Source organism: Actinia tenebrosa, unplaced genomic scaffold (assembly GCF_029948245.1).
Source record: "Actinia tenebrosa isolate PJP-AT-01 unplaced genomic scaffold, QUT_ActTen_1.0 PGA_scaffold5__44_contigs__length_20552954, whole genome shotgun sequence".
Lineage (NCBI taxonomy): Eukaryota > Metazoa > Cnidaria > Anthozoa > Actiniaria > Actiniidae > Actinia > Actinia tenebrosa.
This window is the reverse complement of record NW_028292582.1, coordinates 535570-554186: the sequence shown is the minus strand read 5'-3', so window position 1 is coordinate 554186 and position 18617 is coordinate 535570. Positions and strand designations below refer to the sequence as shown.

Below are 18617 nucleotides of genomic sequence, written 5' to 3'. Positions count from 1 at the left end.
GACTCCTATGGTACATGGTTGAGTCGTGTATATGTCATGTATAGCTAGCATGTAGTCTAGAAACCAGGCTTGGATTGGATAGTAAAACATTTAGGGGATTGATGACAGATTCTTTGATTTCTAATTTCCGTAGCGGTAGTCTACCGATTGTCTTTCCATTTTTAACATTTCTAAAATATTAAAGCGCATTTCAAAAATCAAAAAACCAAACGAACGCAAGAATGAACAACGAGAACAAACAAATAAGAAAAACTGTGGAGAATAAATGAAAAAAAATGTGTCTCTTTCGGCAGAAGATAGCAAATTAATGTTCATTTTTGCATGATAACTCCATGGATTGATATTTGAACTGCATGAGGCTCATATAGCTCTCCTTTCAACATACAAAAGGTTGTATCAACTATAAATACTAAACTAAGCTGCACAGCCAGCTACCAATTCTGACTGCCAGCGGCCATATTCCATAAATATTTTGTGTATCTGTCAATAAATGTGGTTGTATTGGTTTGAAGTCAAATCAGTTAATAAAGTAATGAGTGATGAGTAATCTAGTTACTCTAGGAACAATCATCTTGGTCCTTCTTGGCTATACCTCGCAGCATAGTTAACTATGCTCGCAGGCTAGGGGGAGAAAAAAACCCATTAAAGGTACTCAAACTCTACGGCCCCGACATAAAGCAAAACGAGACTGAAAAACCTTCGCAAGCAGGATATAGTTCAGCTAACAAGAGAAGCATTATTGGATGTACTTCTTCTTTTTCATTTCTCTTTTCTTCGATATTGTATATATAGGGAGTCGTGTACATCTGGTATGGCCAACCATGCCAACAGATGGGAGGGTAGGGGCCAGACTGAGAGTGATCCCACTGGTCCTCCAGGTTGGGGGTTAGGCTGAGGGCTGATAACCCGCCCGCTACTACGAAAAAAAGGTATATTACAGAAACCAGAAGCATGGAGGAAATTCAAGAGCTCTGTGAAGGTCCTATATGTGACATTTAGATTGTATAGTTTCGCTCTGAGTCCTTTAGGGACCATATGTGTTTACTAAGCTCCGTTGCGTTTCTTTCCTTTGGGTCTCTAAAAGGCGCTGTGTGGTCATTCGTTACCCGTTAGGCCAATATATGCCTGAGTGTCTCCGTCTCCATCTCAGAGATAAACTATACAATCTCTTGGAAGATCATGGCACGCGCCCCAACGTATTCATGCGCAACAAAGCGTTGCAATCTTTGTTTGTTTGATCAGAATGATTCCCGGGGTGGGGGATACCGGGGTAAGAGTATCGGGTATCACCAGGGCTCGTCGGAAATTTTCAGTACCCATGAAAAAAATACCGAGCGTCATTTAAAAAGGTCGAGGCTGGACGATTTCACACCCTCAAGCGGATACATGACAAAAATGTCTGTTGAAATGTTTGCTTGGGTATTATTCCAAGTGAGTTTATAATACAAAAAGCAAAAAGCTTTTCCTTTAAAATATATCAATTCAAGAAAATTTCAATTTGAACACCCTAAAATATACCAAATTTCATATTTCCTAAGAAAAAAATGACCATACTTACGCGATTCCCCCCTCCCCCCCGGTATCTCCCCCCCGGTATCCCCCCCCCCCCCCCCCCGGTATCTCCCTCCCCCTGCCCCCGCTCATTGGTTAAGCGTGACTAGTCTCGCATCTCGGGTTTATGACTTTGATCCCCACTGGTTATATTAAAAAAATAACAGTTACAAACGAGTATAACTGAGCCAAAGGCTTGGATTTTACGGTTTAATTTAGCCTGGCCTATATATGGCTCCATCGGTTCGGTGCTTAGTAACAAAGGAATTATGACCTTCGCGATTCTTATTGTCTCATGGTAATTCATTAACGTCAAAAAAACTATTATGCAAATCAGGAAATGCTGATGATATCGGGCAAGCTTTCGTTGTTGTGCGTTTAGACTCTAGCCCTTGCTTCTCTCAAGTTTACAAGACATCGATATTACCGAAGGTAAGTTAATCAATATACCTGTTATAATATGTTTTCAATATGTTTGTTATTTGTAATAATTCCGTTTGAATCAGCGTTTATTATACCCCAGGTAGTGAGCCAAGTCGATTTTGATTGACGAAGCAGTAGTGATCTTTTTCCTTCTCCACTCCAATCAAGATACAGTTTTCCTTTTATGAAAGTCGAAGGCTAGCATTGATAAAACCATTTAAGATAAATTATTTGGAACTCGCTAGTAATGACTATTTATTACAGTGAAATTACGGCTTTACAAAGCGAGTAAAGACACGGCACTTTCGAGTGCAAATAACGTCAACATGAAATATGAACACAGAAGAGACTTGACCAGATAAAATGTTCAAAGACTAGTCTGTGATTCAAAATATAATCCACACAACGAAACGCGACAAACAGAAATCTCTTTGTTTCCTTTACAAATATTCTGCCAATTTACTTGACACAAAAGTTTTGAAAAGCTTTCTTTGGTTTATCATGTGTCTGCCTGTTCTATGGCACTATGGAATGAGGATGGAATGACGAAATATTTATTTTAATAAAGTTAGTCGCCTGAAAAGCTACAAAGCTACAAGGATTATGGGTAGATACATTTTACATGTTTCAACCGCTTGATAACTGTTGATAGACTTGCACATCTTTAACCAGTTACAGTCTCATCTCTTTTTAGCATCCATAAGCTGCACTTTGTATCAAAAAAGCTTTACTTTTTTTTAATATGAAAAGTTTCCCATGATCGTCAGTGATCACAGCATCTAGGTCTTTGGTGACTAATTTTATTAAAAGTCCACGGGAATGCTAGTGAGCTCCCACGCAATACCTTGCAAAATTTCTCATTTTATGCAATAAACCCACAATTAAACTCTGCTTTCCCGATTTTTGAGCAAGGGATGTCGAATATACATAACATAACCTGTTTTATATTACACACCGTTATTGTTATTTGCTTTCACCAACGAGTTTCGCGAATGCTATAGGCATCTTGAGAGTATTTTTGGCAAATTGGTAATTGCGGGTATTTGCTTGAACAACTCGCATTTATCAAGCACAAGCAGTTTAGTTTTTATTATGGTGATCTTTCGTTTTACAACCAGTTATTGCACACCAAATGAGTTCTTATCTGAACAAATGCACTCGCGAAATATATACTAAAACTGAAATGAGTAAAAACCAAATATTGGTCGTAATTTTGCAGGCCCTTTTGCCTTCGATGTAAGCTTTTTTCTCGGCCATCTGACTCATCAAACTCTATTGACTCGATTCGATTTGCTTCAAACCTCCATTGACAAAGATGTTATCATCAGTGAAATACTTATGTAATAAAGTTCTCTAAACTGTTTCAGATTGAGTCCTCGCATATTTTGTTTTTACGATACCCTCATCGACACGTGCCCTCCCGTGCCCCCCATCCATACGCTAGTGATGTTTGGCATCATGGTGTCATTAGTTACAAATTCTCTCTATTAATTTCTCCTTAGATGCACGAGTGCATGGATGTTCCAAAATAACCATCATGCTACGTCGAAATAAAGGCAAAGTAGTCATCAATACGCCACCTACAATAAAACTACCGACGGCAACAGAAGACGCTAAACGATTGAGCCAAGCAAATGAAGTACTAAGGCCAATATTGCTACTTTCACTTCTAGTTGGATATGTGCCTAGAAACGGTCGAGTCAGAGGGATCTTTGGTGGTCTTTTGTGGCTGATAAGTCTTGTACTCAATGTTGCCTTTGACGTTCTATCAGCGCGCAAGCATTACGGCTATGCATGGGCATCCATTCAGATTATTCTCTTCATTAGCCTCGCAATGTGTACCTACTCTTCCAAGAGAAGTGCTTTACCATGCCTTGAACAAGGCCTCGCTCAGCTGGAGAAAGAGGACAAATATTTCAAGACGTTTGCTAGGATAAGGAAGCTATTTAGGGTAATGAATAATGCGGAATATTAAATGCTCAAACTCTTTCAACGACTGATTTCAGAGATGCTAATAGCAATTCCTCGTCTCTTCCCTGTCTGTTCTAACTTGATTAAGAAGTATTTGTTTATAATGCTCTAGGTTTTTTTTTTCTACAGATCATTCCTTGGGTGATAATCTGGTTTTCACTTTTTTCGACTAGCCTACTATATTTCTGCTTTCATTATGATGATGCCTTTAGTGTAACATTTGAGCAACAATTGTCAAGAAGATGGCATATCGTATTTCGTGTTGTTTGGTTCATAACCAACGCCCATACGTTATATGGATTCGCACTGTTTTGGTGTATTGGGATGTGTAATATGTATGCTCTTGGTTACTCTATGACCGAATATCACGGTAAGTTCATTTGTTTTACTGTTAGACAAACACTATGAGTAGGATACCGGTCGGTGTACTATTCTTGTTTCTCAATTCATGCTCCTCAATTCATGCTCATTGTTATTCATGTAATAAATAGAGGATATTACATGGGCGTGCGGAGATACGAAATTTATCTTCGAGTGTTGAAAAGATCTCTCAAGGGTGAGCGCAGCGACTGACGATAAATTTTAAAAGGGGGTTCCAAAATGGCTGCCACGCAGGAAAAGCCACTGGTAAGATTGGCTTCAAATAAAGGGATCTCATGAAGGGGGTTTCCATGGAACCACTCCTGGATCCGCCACTGTGGTGGGTGGAAGGGTTGGATGATATCCATTTTAAACTCTATAGAAATGTAACATAAAGAAGAGTGAAGAGAGATGAGTGCTCTCGCACTTCTTGTGACATTTCCTAAGTATCGTATTTCTGAGTTACATTAACTTTTTTCCAAAGAAATGATGACAGCGCATTTAAAAAATAAGGAATCTCCCATTACATTTCGACAAGCCGTTCACTCTTTCGCCGAGCGTGGAAACTTTCTCAGGAAATCTTCATCTTCATGTAGGGTAGGTATTAATGCTCGTGTTGTGAATATATATTGTCAAGTTATGGCCAGCTGGTGATGGGGGTGGGTGAATGAAGATCTTGAGTACAGCATGCCAAATCTTGCAATCGTATATTCAAATTCAAATGTAGAGTACAAACACTATAAGTGTGTAATATAAATACCACTAAATACTGCTAAATTATGCTAATCCTATTGTTTTCTATTGTTTAATTAGCACTATTTACTGCCAAATAGTGCAAAGTGTTGCACACTTTTAGTGTTTATACTTTATGATTTTTCCGATGTTCCTTTTTGTCAGTTTGTGGCATCACAAAACCGGCCAGTCTGTGTGTCATACAGAATGTTTATCTACATTGTCTTGCTTTCAGGTGTCATTGGCATTTCTGTTGGTATACAGCATTGCTTCCCTTGCTGTTAATGCGTTCTACTACTTGTACAAGACAAGAAGAGCTGGTTATGTTTTCTTTGCGCTCGTACCCCTGATATGTTCTGTCTATCCTTTATGCTTGGCAGCATGGGTCACCAAACAATATAAATGGTATGTCTTATACTGAAACTCTCATCACTCATCTACAAGCCCTGCATGTCATTTAGATCAAGGACCAAAAAAATGAGCATCACATTTCTCATTTCCACCAGCCCCCCTCCCTGTAAATAATGACCGGTCCCTAATGTGTTTAAACCATAATGTTAGGTATCTTGCAGTAGTCGTGAAAGCCTGGGCTGAATGTCCAGAAAGTACAGATGAAGAGGAAGAAAGCGGATCAGATCACGGTCATCCAGTCAAAGACAAGCACAAATCTTTCGCACGCAAGTTTACCAAACGAGTGAAAAGTACCAGAAACAAAGAGCATGATAAAGGAGACATGAAGACAAACCGTCGAAGAAGCTTGTTTACACTACGTGGCCACACTCGGTCAAATCCAATATCGACAGGCTCGTACTCTGACACGGAGAATCAGGCTGACAAAGTTATAAAGACTAAACAGCTGTCAACTCCGCTGCGAAAAATTCGATCAAAGCCTATTTCAGGTAGCACGTACTCAGAGCATCAAGATGGCGGCGCCAATCATTCAAAAGCAGTGATAACATACACATCTCTTAGTAGTAACAATGAAAACATTACAGGTGAATGTCACGAGCAAGGCTTGTCCAATAATCAGAACTGTAAGTCAATGGATTCATTAGCACCATTACCAGTGTCAAGACAATCCATTAGTGAGGACGAAGTAGCGACTGATAATGAAGGAAAGCAAAACCATCGTGATGACGATGATAACAACTTGAAATCCAAAGCTTCACGCCAGAGAGTAATGGAATTGATTCTACGAGGAACAGCTAGAGCAGTGGGAAGACTCCAACACAGAGTAAAAATGCCAAAGTTTAACTTTGAGAAATATATATCGTACTTACAGAACGTTATTCCTACAATAGGCTACAAGATTATGGGTATCATAGTGACATGGAATATGGTGTCTACTTTGTTATTTTTAGAAGTTTCTTTGCTGGCGCTATTCGTACAAGAGTCTATTTTTGGGAGTCAGAATGCTCAAGTATCACTATAGTTGGATGATATCATGCAAAAGGCATCAAGGCGATAGCTTTTGACTGCTGTTATATTTTAGGATCCCGCATAACTATAGTTTATAGGGCGAAACTTTATAAAACAAATTGCATTGTACTTTGTTGTTGATTATTTGCTGTTAGCTGTGCTTAGGACAGACCTGACCTAAGGCGGTATACAGATATTTGTAGCAGAAACATTGTTCTTTCGATTTTCCAAAAAGAGAATAATACTAATTAGATCAACAATTCATAAGTGTGTAGTATCTTGTTTTTCTGTGTGATTGCTTCACAGTTCCTGAATACGTTCGTATATACTGTTGTTATTGCCTTCTCTTAGGGTACTCAAGAGCAGTATCCATCGAATTGCTGCAAAATGTGAAAACAACTCCAGGAGGCTAGTTTTGTTCTTGAAAATTCTTAGACAAAGATTTTTTAAATTGGCTGCCATTTTTCCGATTTTAAGAGCGTATGTCTGTAAGCGTCGAGAATCTTAAATCAGTTTCAAAAAATCGAATTTCTTTTTATTGTACCAAAACAACCCTTTGGGTAAGTTGTTTTAGGAAATAATATCAAAATGTCCCAGCGCGCTTTTATTTTTGAGAAAATTGCAAAAGTTTGAAAAATCGATTAAAAGGGGTAATTTTCCTAATTAATATGCAAAAATCGATGGCCATCTTTAAAGAGCTCTCAATAGATCAAAAAGAATCCAAATGAATTCATATTTCCCAGGTAGTTAGATCAACTCTATATCTTTAAGAATGGTTCAAGAATTTGTGATAAATTGCTTTTTAAATACGAGAAATCGGCCTTCTAAAACATGTTGTGTTTTTATGATCGAGCGGCAGTCAAATTATAGGTGAAATTCAGCCTCCAATATCGCTGCTGGTACCTAATAAATCGAAAGAACACTTGCACAGCACGAAAGTACACATATTCTAGTTTACTTGTGCCAAGTTTTAGCTCCGACTATTAAAATGCCACCGCGTGAAGGAATTTCAACTTGTAGCGTTCAAACACGCTATACGGCTAATCAATTACACGGGTTGTTTATCAATATAACACTCAATCGACTCAATATTTCTCTTTTTTAAAATTTTTGTATTAAGATGGTTTGCCAAGAGTATAAAAAGCATAACTAGAGAGTAAATACTCTTCAATCAAGTGGTCCTCTGTGTTAATCCACGATAATCGAGCGCAGCTTGAGCTTAAAACCATGTCACACAATCTGGGGTCAGGACAAATGCACACCGTATTGCAATTCTAATTGGAATAGTAAAAAATCATTAACGAAGTCTCAACATTTTAAGGAAAATAATGGATGGGCTTGACTAAAGTTTTCAAATAGATAACGATTAACTTTTTTGGGAAAATTAATTCAACTTGTAGTGACAAAGCATGCTCCGATTGTCACTCCACAGTCTTGCCATCCGTTAAAACAGGGAAAATGCTTAATGATATATGGAGTTAAAGAAACTTGCAATATCTGTTCAGACCAAGTAATCAAAGTTTGGTGGTTTGGTAACTGGTAAGTTACGATAATGATCCGGGTATGGTTTTTCGATCTTCTTGTCATAAGCAGGGTATGCAATTTCATTTAAGTTCCAAGTTCTCCCTGAGCTTCCTGTCATATTCAGGGTTTCTACTTTCGTATTGACCGAAACTGGTTATTATGGCCGTAAAAAAACGATACGCGAGATGACATGATAATTGAAACAGGAACTCAGTGCAATAAATTATATCTTTTGTCATAAACAGGGTCTACAAATTTGAGTTTTTTTGTCATAAACAGGGTACCCCTTTCAGAATCCCAGCGAGCAGCAGTAAGGGGGACTCGCGGAATCCAAATCGCCAAGTATCGAATTTCACGGGTATTACCCGCGTTTCAGGCCCCTCCAAAAACATGCGTCGGCAGCGGGTATTACCCGCGCGATGATTCCCTTACTGCTGCTGTGTTTACGAGAGTAGAAAAGGTAGCCAAAAATGGTTGCCGAAACAATGGGTAAAAATATACTCTTTTAACTGCTGCTGTGTTTGCGAAATCTATGTATTAAGTTAAAATATTTGTGTCGCAAACGAAGGTTAAAATATTTCCTAGATATAGATGGACAACATCGCGCGCATTCAAAACAAAACTGTACGCAAGCTGCGAACCCAGGTATTGGATTGTTTGGACGCCGACTTCGCCTTCACGACATTCACAGAAGGAGACACAGAAGAAATCATGGATGAAGAAAGAGCCGAAAAGATAATAGATCTGATGCCTGAAGGTAACTACCGTTTACAGTTAACGTTTATAAAGTATTACGACGGCGACTGGGTAATAGAAAGAGGCCGTAACCCTATTCGGGCGTCTGGTAAGCAGAACCTGTTTGTCTTAAATAAGCAAACGCGCCCCGGAGCGCTGGTAGGCATCGACGCGCTGTTCTACGAGGTTGCTTACCCTGTTACGGTAGTTATCTACGGTGCGTATGAGATCAAAGAGCCAGACGTTAGGAAACTCAAGCCAATGCGACATCCCGGCAACTGCGTCGGGAAACTGGTAAGGGAATTCTTTGAAGATTCCGCCCGCGGAGGTAAGTTAACTCCGAAAAGAAAAGAAGCCATCAGGAAATGGGAAAACGCCACCTACAAAGCTGGGGCTACGATAGACAACATAAAGAAATTAGAAACCCTCTTAGAAAGGCGCATACACGTGAAAGACATCACAGACGGGTACATTTACCCTGGGACACATAAATACGGCGGCAGAGGTGCTCCTATAGTCATCTACCAGCATAACGGACACGCTTGGCGAGAACTTCGATTCCCGCGAAAGAAAGAAACCAAGGTCTACGAGAATTCTCCATTGGCGGAGTTAATTCATGAGAATTCTATTTGGCTGATGGATTCAGAAGGAAGTCAGTTTATGACGCAAGATGGTACTCTTTACCGCCCCGAAATCGAACATCTACGCATCCAGAGCGCCTGCGAAACCCTTGGGGAAGACTTCTCAGACGAGGTCCTCAGCTCTCGTAGCTTGGACTTCTTAGCGGCCAAAAAGAGAAATGGATGGAAACCCACCCCAAAAGAGTTCAAAGATATCTCCAAGGCCTGTGTAGAACACGGTCATGGAGGTCTTTGGAACATGGAGTACGACGAGGAAGAATACGTGTCCTTAGACATGAAGCACTGCTATCCTGCGTCATTTAAAGGCCTGGGAGATTGTAAGGAATATTACGACCGCTACGGCCATCCAGATTCACAGTTCTTTCGTGTCCTTAGACGGCAGCTACGACGCGCCAGCTACGGGGTTCGTCAGATTAACGTCTTGGAAGTTGGCTAAAGACTTACATCCCATAATTTACGCATGGTACGGGAAGCATCTACAAGAGAAAGAATGGATACCCATACCGCTGCTAAAATTCCTTGAAGAGCGTAAACTCCTGAAATACACAGCGCATGAAGCCATACTCTGCCATAGCGCCTTCACTAAATGGTTACCAGAACACAACCCCACCGCCCGAATTGTCATAGGAAAGTTCACCCAGGGCGCTAAGGAGGGAGAGAAACACATGCAAAGGCGCCTAATAACAGACGAAGGTGAGTTAAGTTTCCTCATCAAGCGTGCCCACGATCAAGGAACGATGGTGTCTGTAGAGAAATGGGATTACCTCGTAGATGATAAGCTGCATAAATGGAATGCGCTGTGTTATTACCAGAACCATCGGCCGCAGTATTACCATCTGCGTGCCAGCATGCTCGCATATGCGCACATTAACCTATTAGCGATGCTCCTGCGGTTTGACAAAGAAGATATCCCCCGCGTAGCCACGGATTCCTTATACGTGAAACCGCACGTATTGGAAAAGATGAAGGAATTCTACACTGCCGATGAACTTGCAGAAAGTGGACAATGGCGCGTCAAAGATGAGGAGATAAGGTCTTGGAGGGCACGTGTAGAGTATCACGGCGAGCACACCCAGGGCACCGTAACGCCTACCAAAGAGCCACTGCCCTCAGTTGCGGACCCTATTTCCTACCAACGCTTCTCTTACCTCTACGGTACGGGAGGCAGCGGTAAGACGACGCGCGTGTTAGAACTCTTTCCTAAGATAAAGGTGCTAACGCCAACGCACCGTTTGGAAAGAGAACTCTGCGAAATGGGCCACGACGCTCAAACGTACCACAGCTTCTTTCGCTGGAATGGCCAAAAGTGGGTGCCGGAAGCCATCCACGACATACCTCCCGTGATACTTTGGGATGAAATCTGTACCGTGCCCTTAGAAATCCTGCAGGAGTTCGTAGACTTCCTCCGTGGAAAATGCCAAGTTGTATTTGCCGGGGATCCATGTCAACCACCTCCTATAGCCGGAGAAATGCCCCATGAATGGTTAAAAGAACTAACCACCAAAGGTGGTTACTGTAAAGAAATTAACGCAGACTACCGTAGCAAGGATCAAGTGAGGAAATTAAAGGCAGAATTAAGGGGCCTTAGCGATGCCGAACAATCTAAGGTGTTACGTAAGAGGGTACGAGCAAAGTCTTACGAAGACTTCCTGTATTCTTGGCATCCTGAGGATTTGGTGTTAAGCAGTAAGCGCGCAGCACAGTCGCGCATACAGAAAGACTTACTCAAAATACACCAGGAGCGGTTCCCTAGTCATTTGGTGCCCGTTTGTTATAAGCCGCGTGACACCCGCATGCAAAGAAAAGATGTCTTAGTACCCGGTACCGACATCCAACTGCAGAACGTAATTACCCACGATAAAGCCTGGGTACCCATAGAAAAGGTGGAAAAAATAACCTCCCACCCAGACTGGCGCTTAGGCTATTGCATGACAGTCCACAGCGCGCAAGGGCTTACCATAAAAGAAACCTTATGGATCATAGACCAGCGGCTGTGTTGGAGTAACCTTATCTACACCGCCGTAAGCCGTGTGGAGTATGCCAAACAGTTAAAAAGAGCCTGGGGTCCGCAATTGCGCTACGATAAGACGCCAGAGGACGTAGCTAAGGAGAATATCGCCAGGAAACTCCTTCGCTACAAGCGGCACGACGAAGAAAAAGATATGACGTTCGACCTATGCGTGGACGACGTCTAGGAGAAAGGGGCAAGGTGTGCCAAATGTAGCATACCACTACTATGGAGGTTTGACCCAAATGACGATCAGCAGTTCTCCGTGGATCGTATAAATAATAAGCGCGGGCATTGCAGAGGCAACGTAAGGCTGACATGCCTAGAGTGTAATCGGGCGCGTGGAGCAGCACTACTCTGAGTCTTTGGGGACTATGAGCAGCTCTTCCTTGACGAATCCGCGACTTGGGCCATCTAGGTAATACAACACAGGTTGCCCTTCCTTGGTGACGGACTTCGAAATCTCATACGTTTCCAGGGACCAGTTAGGATCCGTGGCTCTCTTACTGCCACCTTCGAGTTCCCCCGGCTGATAGAGGTATCTGACCACTATGTTGCGGGGGAGCTTTTTTTCCTTCAGTCCGACCGCCCTTGAACTTCTGACGTAGGACTTGTGTTCCACGTGTTTCTTTTTTATAGCATCCTTGGGTCTCATTCCCGTAGCCCTGGCCGCCTCGTTGTTCAAAGCCACGATGACCTGGGGGAGCCTCTGGGTCCATTCCCTGTTGCGTTTGGAGGGATCTTCCAGCTCTTTCCAATACTGGTATCCAAAGAGACGCTCGGCCAGGGTCTTGTTGAATCTTTCGACGATGCTCTGACCCCTGTGGTACTCAGCTTCGGCTCTCCTAATCTTAGTGTCGTGGTCTTTCAGGGTCTTAGTAACCACGCCCATGAACTCTGTCCCCGCATCCACTTGCAGCAGCTTAGGCCATTTCAAAACGCGCTTATAAATCCTACCTAGGGCTTCTGCGACTTCCCCAAAATCCTTGCTGGTTATGGGTTCGGCGTCCTTGTATCTGCTTGCGATATCAACTACGGTCAAAGCGTATTTATAGGTCTTTCTTCTCACCTTGTCGTGCGGTAAGAAAAGCAAATCCGCCTGATGAACTTCATTAGGAGTATTTACGGTAAAGCTGGGCCTGGGAATGTACTTAGGCACGGGAAGATAAACCTACCAGAAGGTTTGTTTTCTTAGCCAGTTCTTAGCCGCTTCTTCTGACACCCTGGCCGCGGTCGCGAGTTTTTTGATAGCTGACGCTCCTCTCCAATAGCCTTCAGGCCCATAGTAAATCCTTTTAAGTTTGTCCTCTACGCGGCCCATTATATGAATTCCAAAACAAGATTGATCTTACGTCCGTTAAAATCCACCGTCTTTCCGTCCACTTTAATGGTGATGTTTATGCTTTCTACTAAACCAGACAAATCATACCACAAAGAAACAGGGGCGTACTCCACCAGGTCGAATGGGTTTCCACTAGGCGAAAACTTAGCTATGAGAGAAGACTTCTCTCCGTTGTCGCGACTATTGACCAAGTCGCAATAGACTTCGTAAGAGGATGCGACTTTCCATTTCACGGGTATGGCCGTGTTGGTAATTACCTTGCCTGAGACACCTAGTAAAGATCCCAATGGGTCGCTAAGAGTTACGCTGGGATTATTAGCTAGACTGTGTTTGAGGGTCATTTCATGAGGCAACCCCGTGGTGAGTGTATAACCGTGCTTTGCTAATTCCTTAGCTAGCGTTATGGGTGTGTAATGCCCATCGGGCAGCTTTGCGTGAGAAGCTGAACCACTACTAAAAGAGCTAATAACCGTAGCTTTAATTAAATTATGCCAAGAATTGTATAAAGAGCAACTAACCAACCGTACCCTATGAGCTTTGGCGGGAGGATTCATAGAAATGGTAAAGTTATTCCACTTGCCTTCCAAAAAGAGTATCATATATTTCAGGAAACACAGTTTCCTTCTAGTGATCTGAGCGCAGCTCAGAGCAGATACGCCAAAGCCGCGCCTCCTGCCAGCCCTGCAACTCCTACGAATACCAGCTCATTGTCTTTTTGTTTCTTAGAAGGCTGGTAGTAATTCTTAAACTGAGGCTTTCTCATTCTAAAGTCGGGGTGCGCCTGTGCATAGAGCTTAAAGGCGTAGTCTGTATTTTCAAAGTTCTTGTCTGCCTGCATCTTATCTTGGTAGTTCTTATCCAACCAATCCCTGTAAGCTTGTCTTTTTTCATTCCAAGCCGCCACGTCCCTTTGATACTTTTCCAGCGCTAAGTCGTGTCTCTTCCTTTCGGCTTCGAGACTACTTCCGCCAGTTACCGCTTTTTCTATGTACTTAGCCGCGTAATTGGCGCCCGTAAATGCTAAAGCAGCAATTAGTGAACCTCCTATCATAGCAGCCATTTATATCTTAGAAGGGAGGTACTTTTCCTTACGTAGGTAATCCTTTACCATGATAGCCCCGCCTACGGCAGCGGTCATTTTAGTAAAGTTGGCGAAGCTCTTGCTTGGGTCTTCAGTAAAGTCTTCTTTGAGCACTTTCTTACCTACCCAACCAATACCCGCAACGATGGAAGTAATAATGGCTGCTTCTTCAACAGTTTTCAATAACGCGGTCGACATTATATTACAAAGCGAGAAGGTTATCACTCCATTACGGGTATTTTGCTTTTAGGCTCCCGCGTCACATGCACGGCCTCCCACTTTACTTCTGGCTTCGTAGCCCGCCATTGTAAGTAGAGGCTGCCTGCTGCTATAGCAACTCCCAACGCGCCGATGACGTACCCAGGATTAATAAAGGATTCCTCTTCTTTTTCCTCCACCTTTTCCTCCTTTTTTGCCTTGTTCTTTTTATTCATCTCCGCGAGCTTCTTTCCGACAGCGACTCTGCCCGGAGATTTAGCCTTGGTAATCTTTTGCTCCTCTTGGGGCTGCTCTACCTTCGACTCTGGTTCACTCATTTATATCTAAGAACTTGAAGGACTTGATAAGTAACTTAAGGTAACCTGGGTAAGTACTTGAGAAGGACTTGATAAGTACTTGAGAATGACTTGACTAAGTACTTAAGGACGACTTGACTAAGTACTTGAGGTGACCTGGGTAATTCCTGAGGACAACTTGACTAAGTACTTGAGGCGACTTGATCAGGTACCTCAGCAAGTGCCGCCTGGAAGACCTTTTCAACGTCCCTGTCCTTCTTGAAGTCCTTCCAAGAGGCACCAAAGGTGCCCGCAAGTTCCTTCAAGTCAACGTGCTGAGCTACGTGCAAGGCCGCAGAGGCGACTGCCATTAACTTACCACACTTCAACGACAACCACCCACAGGTTATCTTAAGTTCTTGGGCGATGACATAGTCCTCGCTTATGTCCTTCCGCAGTTGCTCCACGTCGTCTATGGGCAGCGCAAGTCCAAGCAATTTAGTCGCGAGTCGGATGGCTGAGTCTGCTACGGCGTCGGTGGTCTTACTTGCAAGGGCAGCCTCATACCTCTTATGGAACTTTTTGACTTCCTCTTCTGACAACTTATTAACCTGCTCATGGGTAAGTTCCTTGCCTATCATTTCTTTGCACTTCCCAGATGACACAAGGATGTTAAGTTGTTCCTTAAGGTTACTTTCATCTAACTGTGTGGGGACTTCATCTAAGAGCTGCTTAATATCCATATACATTAGGAATCAAAGATTCCAACCGTGTAGGGAAACCTCAAAGAGAAGATCATTTTGGAATGTTGATGCGTCTTTAGATGCCGCATGTATTCGTGTAACTGTTCCTTGGATATCTCACCGCCGTAGTCGCTTAAGATGGTTTCCAGGTCTGACTTACTTGGAGTATAAAATACGACAAGTGAACCTATGTTTTCCCTGAAGGGCTTAGAGACGCTGGTAAGCTGCTGCGAGAGCAACCAAACGCTGATATTGTCGTGCCTGCCGCTAAAGGCGAGTTTAACGAGCTCGGAAGTGCGTTTCTTTACGTCGTCCCCGCAGGCAATGTCGTCCAGTATGAGGAGTGTCTGCGTATCCTTAGGGAATTGTTTGTGCCAAAACTTAAGATGTCCAGATAACTCGTTGGGGTCTAAGATATCTACAAAGAAGTCATCATCTTTCACTCCTATGCCCGTCCAGGTGCGGTTATTCACGTAGGTGGGGCAAAGTAGCACTATGTAGTCGAAGCGATATCGAAAGGGTCCTAATAGCTGCTCTACCACGAATTGGGTCTTTCCGCAGCCGGTGGGTCCTACTATCAGAGTGTTACAAGGCATGTGATCTGGGTTCATATATTCCAGCAAACAAATTTATTCCCTGGTATATATGGAGCCTACGGAAGCAGTGCAGAGAATCGTTAACGACATTAAAGATAAGAGAGACACCATTGAAATGCAAAGGGAGAAAATTGATCGCCTTAAAGAGCGCGTGCAGGAATTGTACGATGAAATGTGTGGTCTGAAGCGCGCGGAAAGGTTTGGTGCCCTGTTAACGATGGCCTCATGGGCTAAGGACACCGTAAAGGATTTCATGGCGTATCCCATATAAGGATTATTAAATTCTTATTATATAGATGGGGTGCAAGCATTGTGGTAAGGAGTTCAGCAGCAAGCAGATGTTAAGATATCACGTGTCAAAGAATGTTTGTAGGAAGACACAAAGTAGGCGTTGTGAACACTGTAGCAGGTTGTTCAGCAGTAAGCAGATGTTAGCGTACCACGTAGAGAACAAAGTGTGTCTAAAGAATGTATGTAAGCGCTGCGAAGAAGACAAAGATGACTGGCACATGCTGCGCTGCCTGACTAACTACGATCTAAATGGCGTAGCGTGTGAGACGCACGGCGACGTTGCCTCGCGCTGCTGCCCTAAAGAAACAACGACGGCGTTAATACGTCGAAAGAAGAAGATAGACATGCGCTTTGCTATGTTCGACCGCGTTGAAGGTGTGCGCTGGGAAGACAGAGAATATTGGGAGGCGGACTGTCCGCGCTGCGGATGTCGAAGGGATGAACAGCATCTGTGGCAGTGTTTATATGTGCACGCGGACGCACCAAGGACATTTAAAGAATTCGCTGATGACCTTGAAAGAAGGCGCACCAGAAATGATGAGGAGCGCCTGATAAGGTCTAAATAAGGATCGAAAAAGTATCAGGGGGGTCTGGAGGACCTCTCATCGAGTTTCGGAAAGTGTTTGACGAAATCCTTTATTATTTATTAGATATTTATTACCCCTTAATAGATAATAAAGACGCAATAAATAATAAAGGATTTCCTTAAATAGTTTCCGGGGCATTTAATAAGGATCTAATAAATAATAAAGGATTTCCTTAAGGGGTTTCCAAAATCGCCTTGTACCTATGTATCAACCCCCCCTGATACATAGGTCATATCTTTTATTTAAGGCAGGGGCACATTTCTTTAAAGGATGGATACATACTAACATCGAGTTTCGGAAAGTGTTTGACGAAATCCTTTATTATTTATTAACTCTTTATTAGGGCTAATAAAGACGCAATAAATAATAAGCCCTTCCTTGAAATAGTTTCCGGGGCATTTAATAAGGATCTAATAAATAATAAGCATATCCTTAAAATAGTTTCCGAGATATATGCTAGCCTACACAGCCGCCTTCTTAGGGGGATTCCTAATAACCCTTTCAATATATGGACTGTATTACATGCGAACCCCCTGCTGACTGCATCGTTAAAAAAGAGTCGCCGACCCTCATTGTCGACGAACCCCACTTAAACGACGCACTTACCCGCATAGGACCGAAGGGAGGATGCACTTTGCGACGTCAAACGCCCAGCGGCCATCCTTCTTACCATACGACCTCAGATGCGTAAACTCCTGTCCTTCGATGACGTAACGGACGCGATCTGGCGCCCACAGGCTGTACGTGACATCCTCATGCGCCAATAACAACCGTAGCCTGTCAATATCGTCAAAGGCTACATAATTTTTTATTTCGTAGGTAACACCCTCCTTTAAGTCTCGCCAGTGTATCTGCCTCACAGCCTCAAACGCCATATATTCTATGAAATATCTTTAAGTGCGTCTTTAAAGTGTCTGTGTTCCTAAAGCGCTTGCAGCACCACCTACAAGGCAGGCGAATTCCTCGCGCATACTCCGTGATGCTCCTGCAGATGTCGTCGTAGTCATTGCTTATCAGCACCTTAAATCCATTTTCCTCGTAGCCGCTTAAGAGGCGGCGTTGATCCTCAGACAATACCCCGTTGCCTTTCGGAGTCTTCCGCTCGATGCAGAATCCACGGTAATGCTTATGGGCGTTCAAAATAAGCAGATCAGGCTGACCGCGTGGATATCCTTTCTGCCAGCACTTTATACGCTTGCCGTCGCTGTCCTGCAATTCTCCTAAACCCGGTGTTATGAGCATCTGAGGGTAAAACCGGCGGATGTAATTTACCACCTTCTTATGTAAGTCAAACTCATTCTCGATTTTGAATATCAATTTGTTGGGGCCGTCAAGGCGCCGCTCTATCTCGTACTTGCCGGTCTTCCTTAATGCGGGAAGGACTTCCTCAAAGACCCAATCGCGGAACTCTACGGCCTTGGGTAGTTTGGAGCTGAATATCAGTTCATACAACCCAGGCTCTGAGATAAACACGGAATTTGGCTGTGCGTTAGCAAGGGCGCCCTGTTTTAGGGCCCCCTTTAACTCATCCAACCTTTTCTGGTATTTCTCAGAAACGTGCTCTCTAATCGCATTCCTTGGCTTTTCATATCCCAACGCGGCAGCCGCTTCCTTCGCCTTAAAGTACAAAGTTTCGCCTTGCACTATGCATTGCAGTTTGGTGTTGTTGTTTTCGAATACGCGAAGCATATTATACATAAGGATTATTTTAATAGGCAACGCTCTTTAGCTGATTCATTTCTACGCTCAGTTGCGCGTCAGACACAACAAAGACGTACGCGTTTATCTTGTCGCCGTCGCCCGCGGAGGCATTCTTGGTGCGCTTGATCTCCAATGTTATGCCATCCTGGGTGTTTACCAACCGCAACCCCTGACCATGTAGGTCTTCATCGTTGGTCGTGCGCATGTCAATCCATAACGCATATTTGTCCTTAAAGAATTCCTCGGGGCTAATTTGGTTGCCAAACTTGCGCATTGCCTCCCTGTACACGTCTGCGGGCTTTATTCCCTGGGAGTAAACCTTGTTTGGGACTCCGTTGATATTCACGCCGACGTTAGTAATGTTGGAGTTATGAAAGGCCTCGGAGTCGCGCTTACCGGCCTCGTAGGGTTTGGCAAA

The 18617-nt window shown here is 43.2% G+C and overlaps 1 protein-coding gene across 1 annotated transcript; it reads left to right on the top strand.

Annotated features, from left to right (window-relative positions):
* The first annotated feature begins 1866 nt into the window (after positions 1 to 1866).
* On the top strand, positions 1867 to 6723 carry LOC116291358 (uncharacterized). The gene is made up of 6 exons (XM_031698529.1): positions 1867 to 1983; positions 3477 to 3925; positions 4075 to 4315; positions 4790 to 4902; positions 5273 to 5442; positions 5599 to 6723. Exons 2-6 carry the CDS (start codon positions 3512 to 3514, stop codon positions 6467 to 6469), a joined length of 1809 nt encoding a protein of 602 aa, XP_031554389.1. The 5' UTR covers positions 1867 to 1983; positions 3477 to 3511; the 3' UTR covers positions 6470 to 6723.
* Positions 6724 to 18617: the final 11894 nt, after the last annotated feature.

What these genes read in the sequence shown, in the direction of transcription:
- LOC116291358 (XM_031698529.1), top strand. Translation starts at nt 3,512, where the DNA reads ATGCTACGTCGAAATAAAGGCAAAGTAGTCATCAATACGCCACCTACA. An exon ending in CTCTATGACCGAATATCACG is followed by an intron (nt 4,316 to 4,789) that starts GTAAGTTCATTT and finishes TTTTTTCCAAAG; the next exon opens with AAATGATGACAGCGCATTTA. An exon ending in AATCTTCATCTTCATGTAGG is followed by an intron (nt 4,903 to 5,272) that starts GTAGGTATTAAT and finishes TCTTGCTTTCAG; the next exon opens with GTGTCATTGGCATTTCTGTT.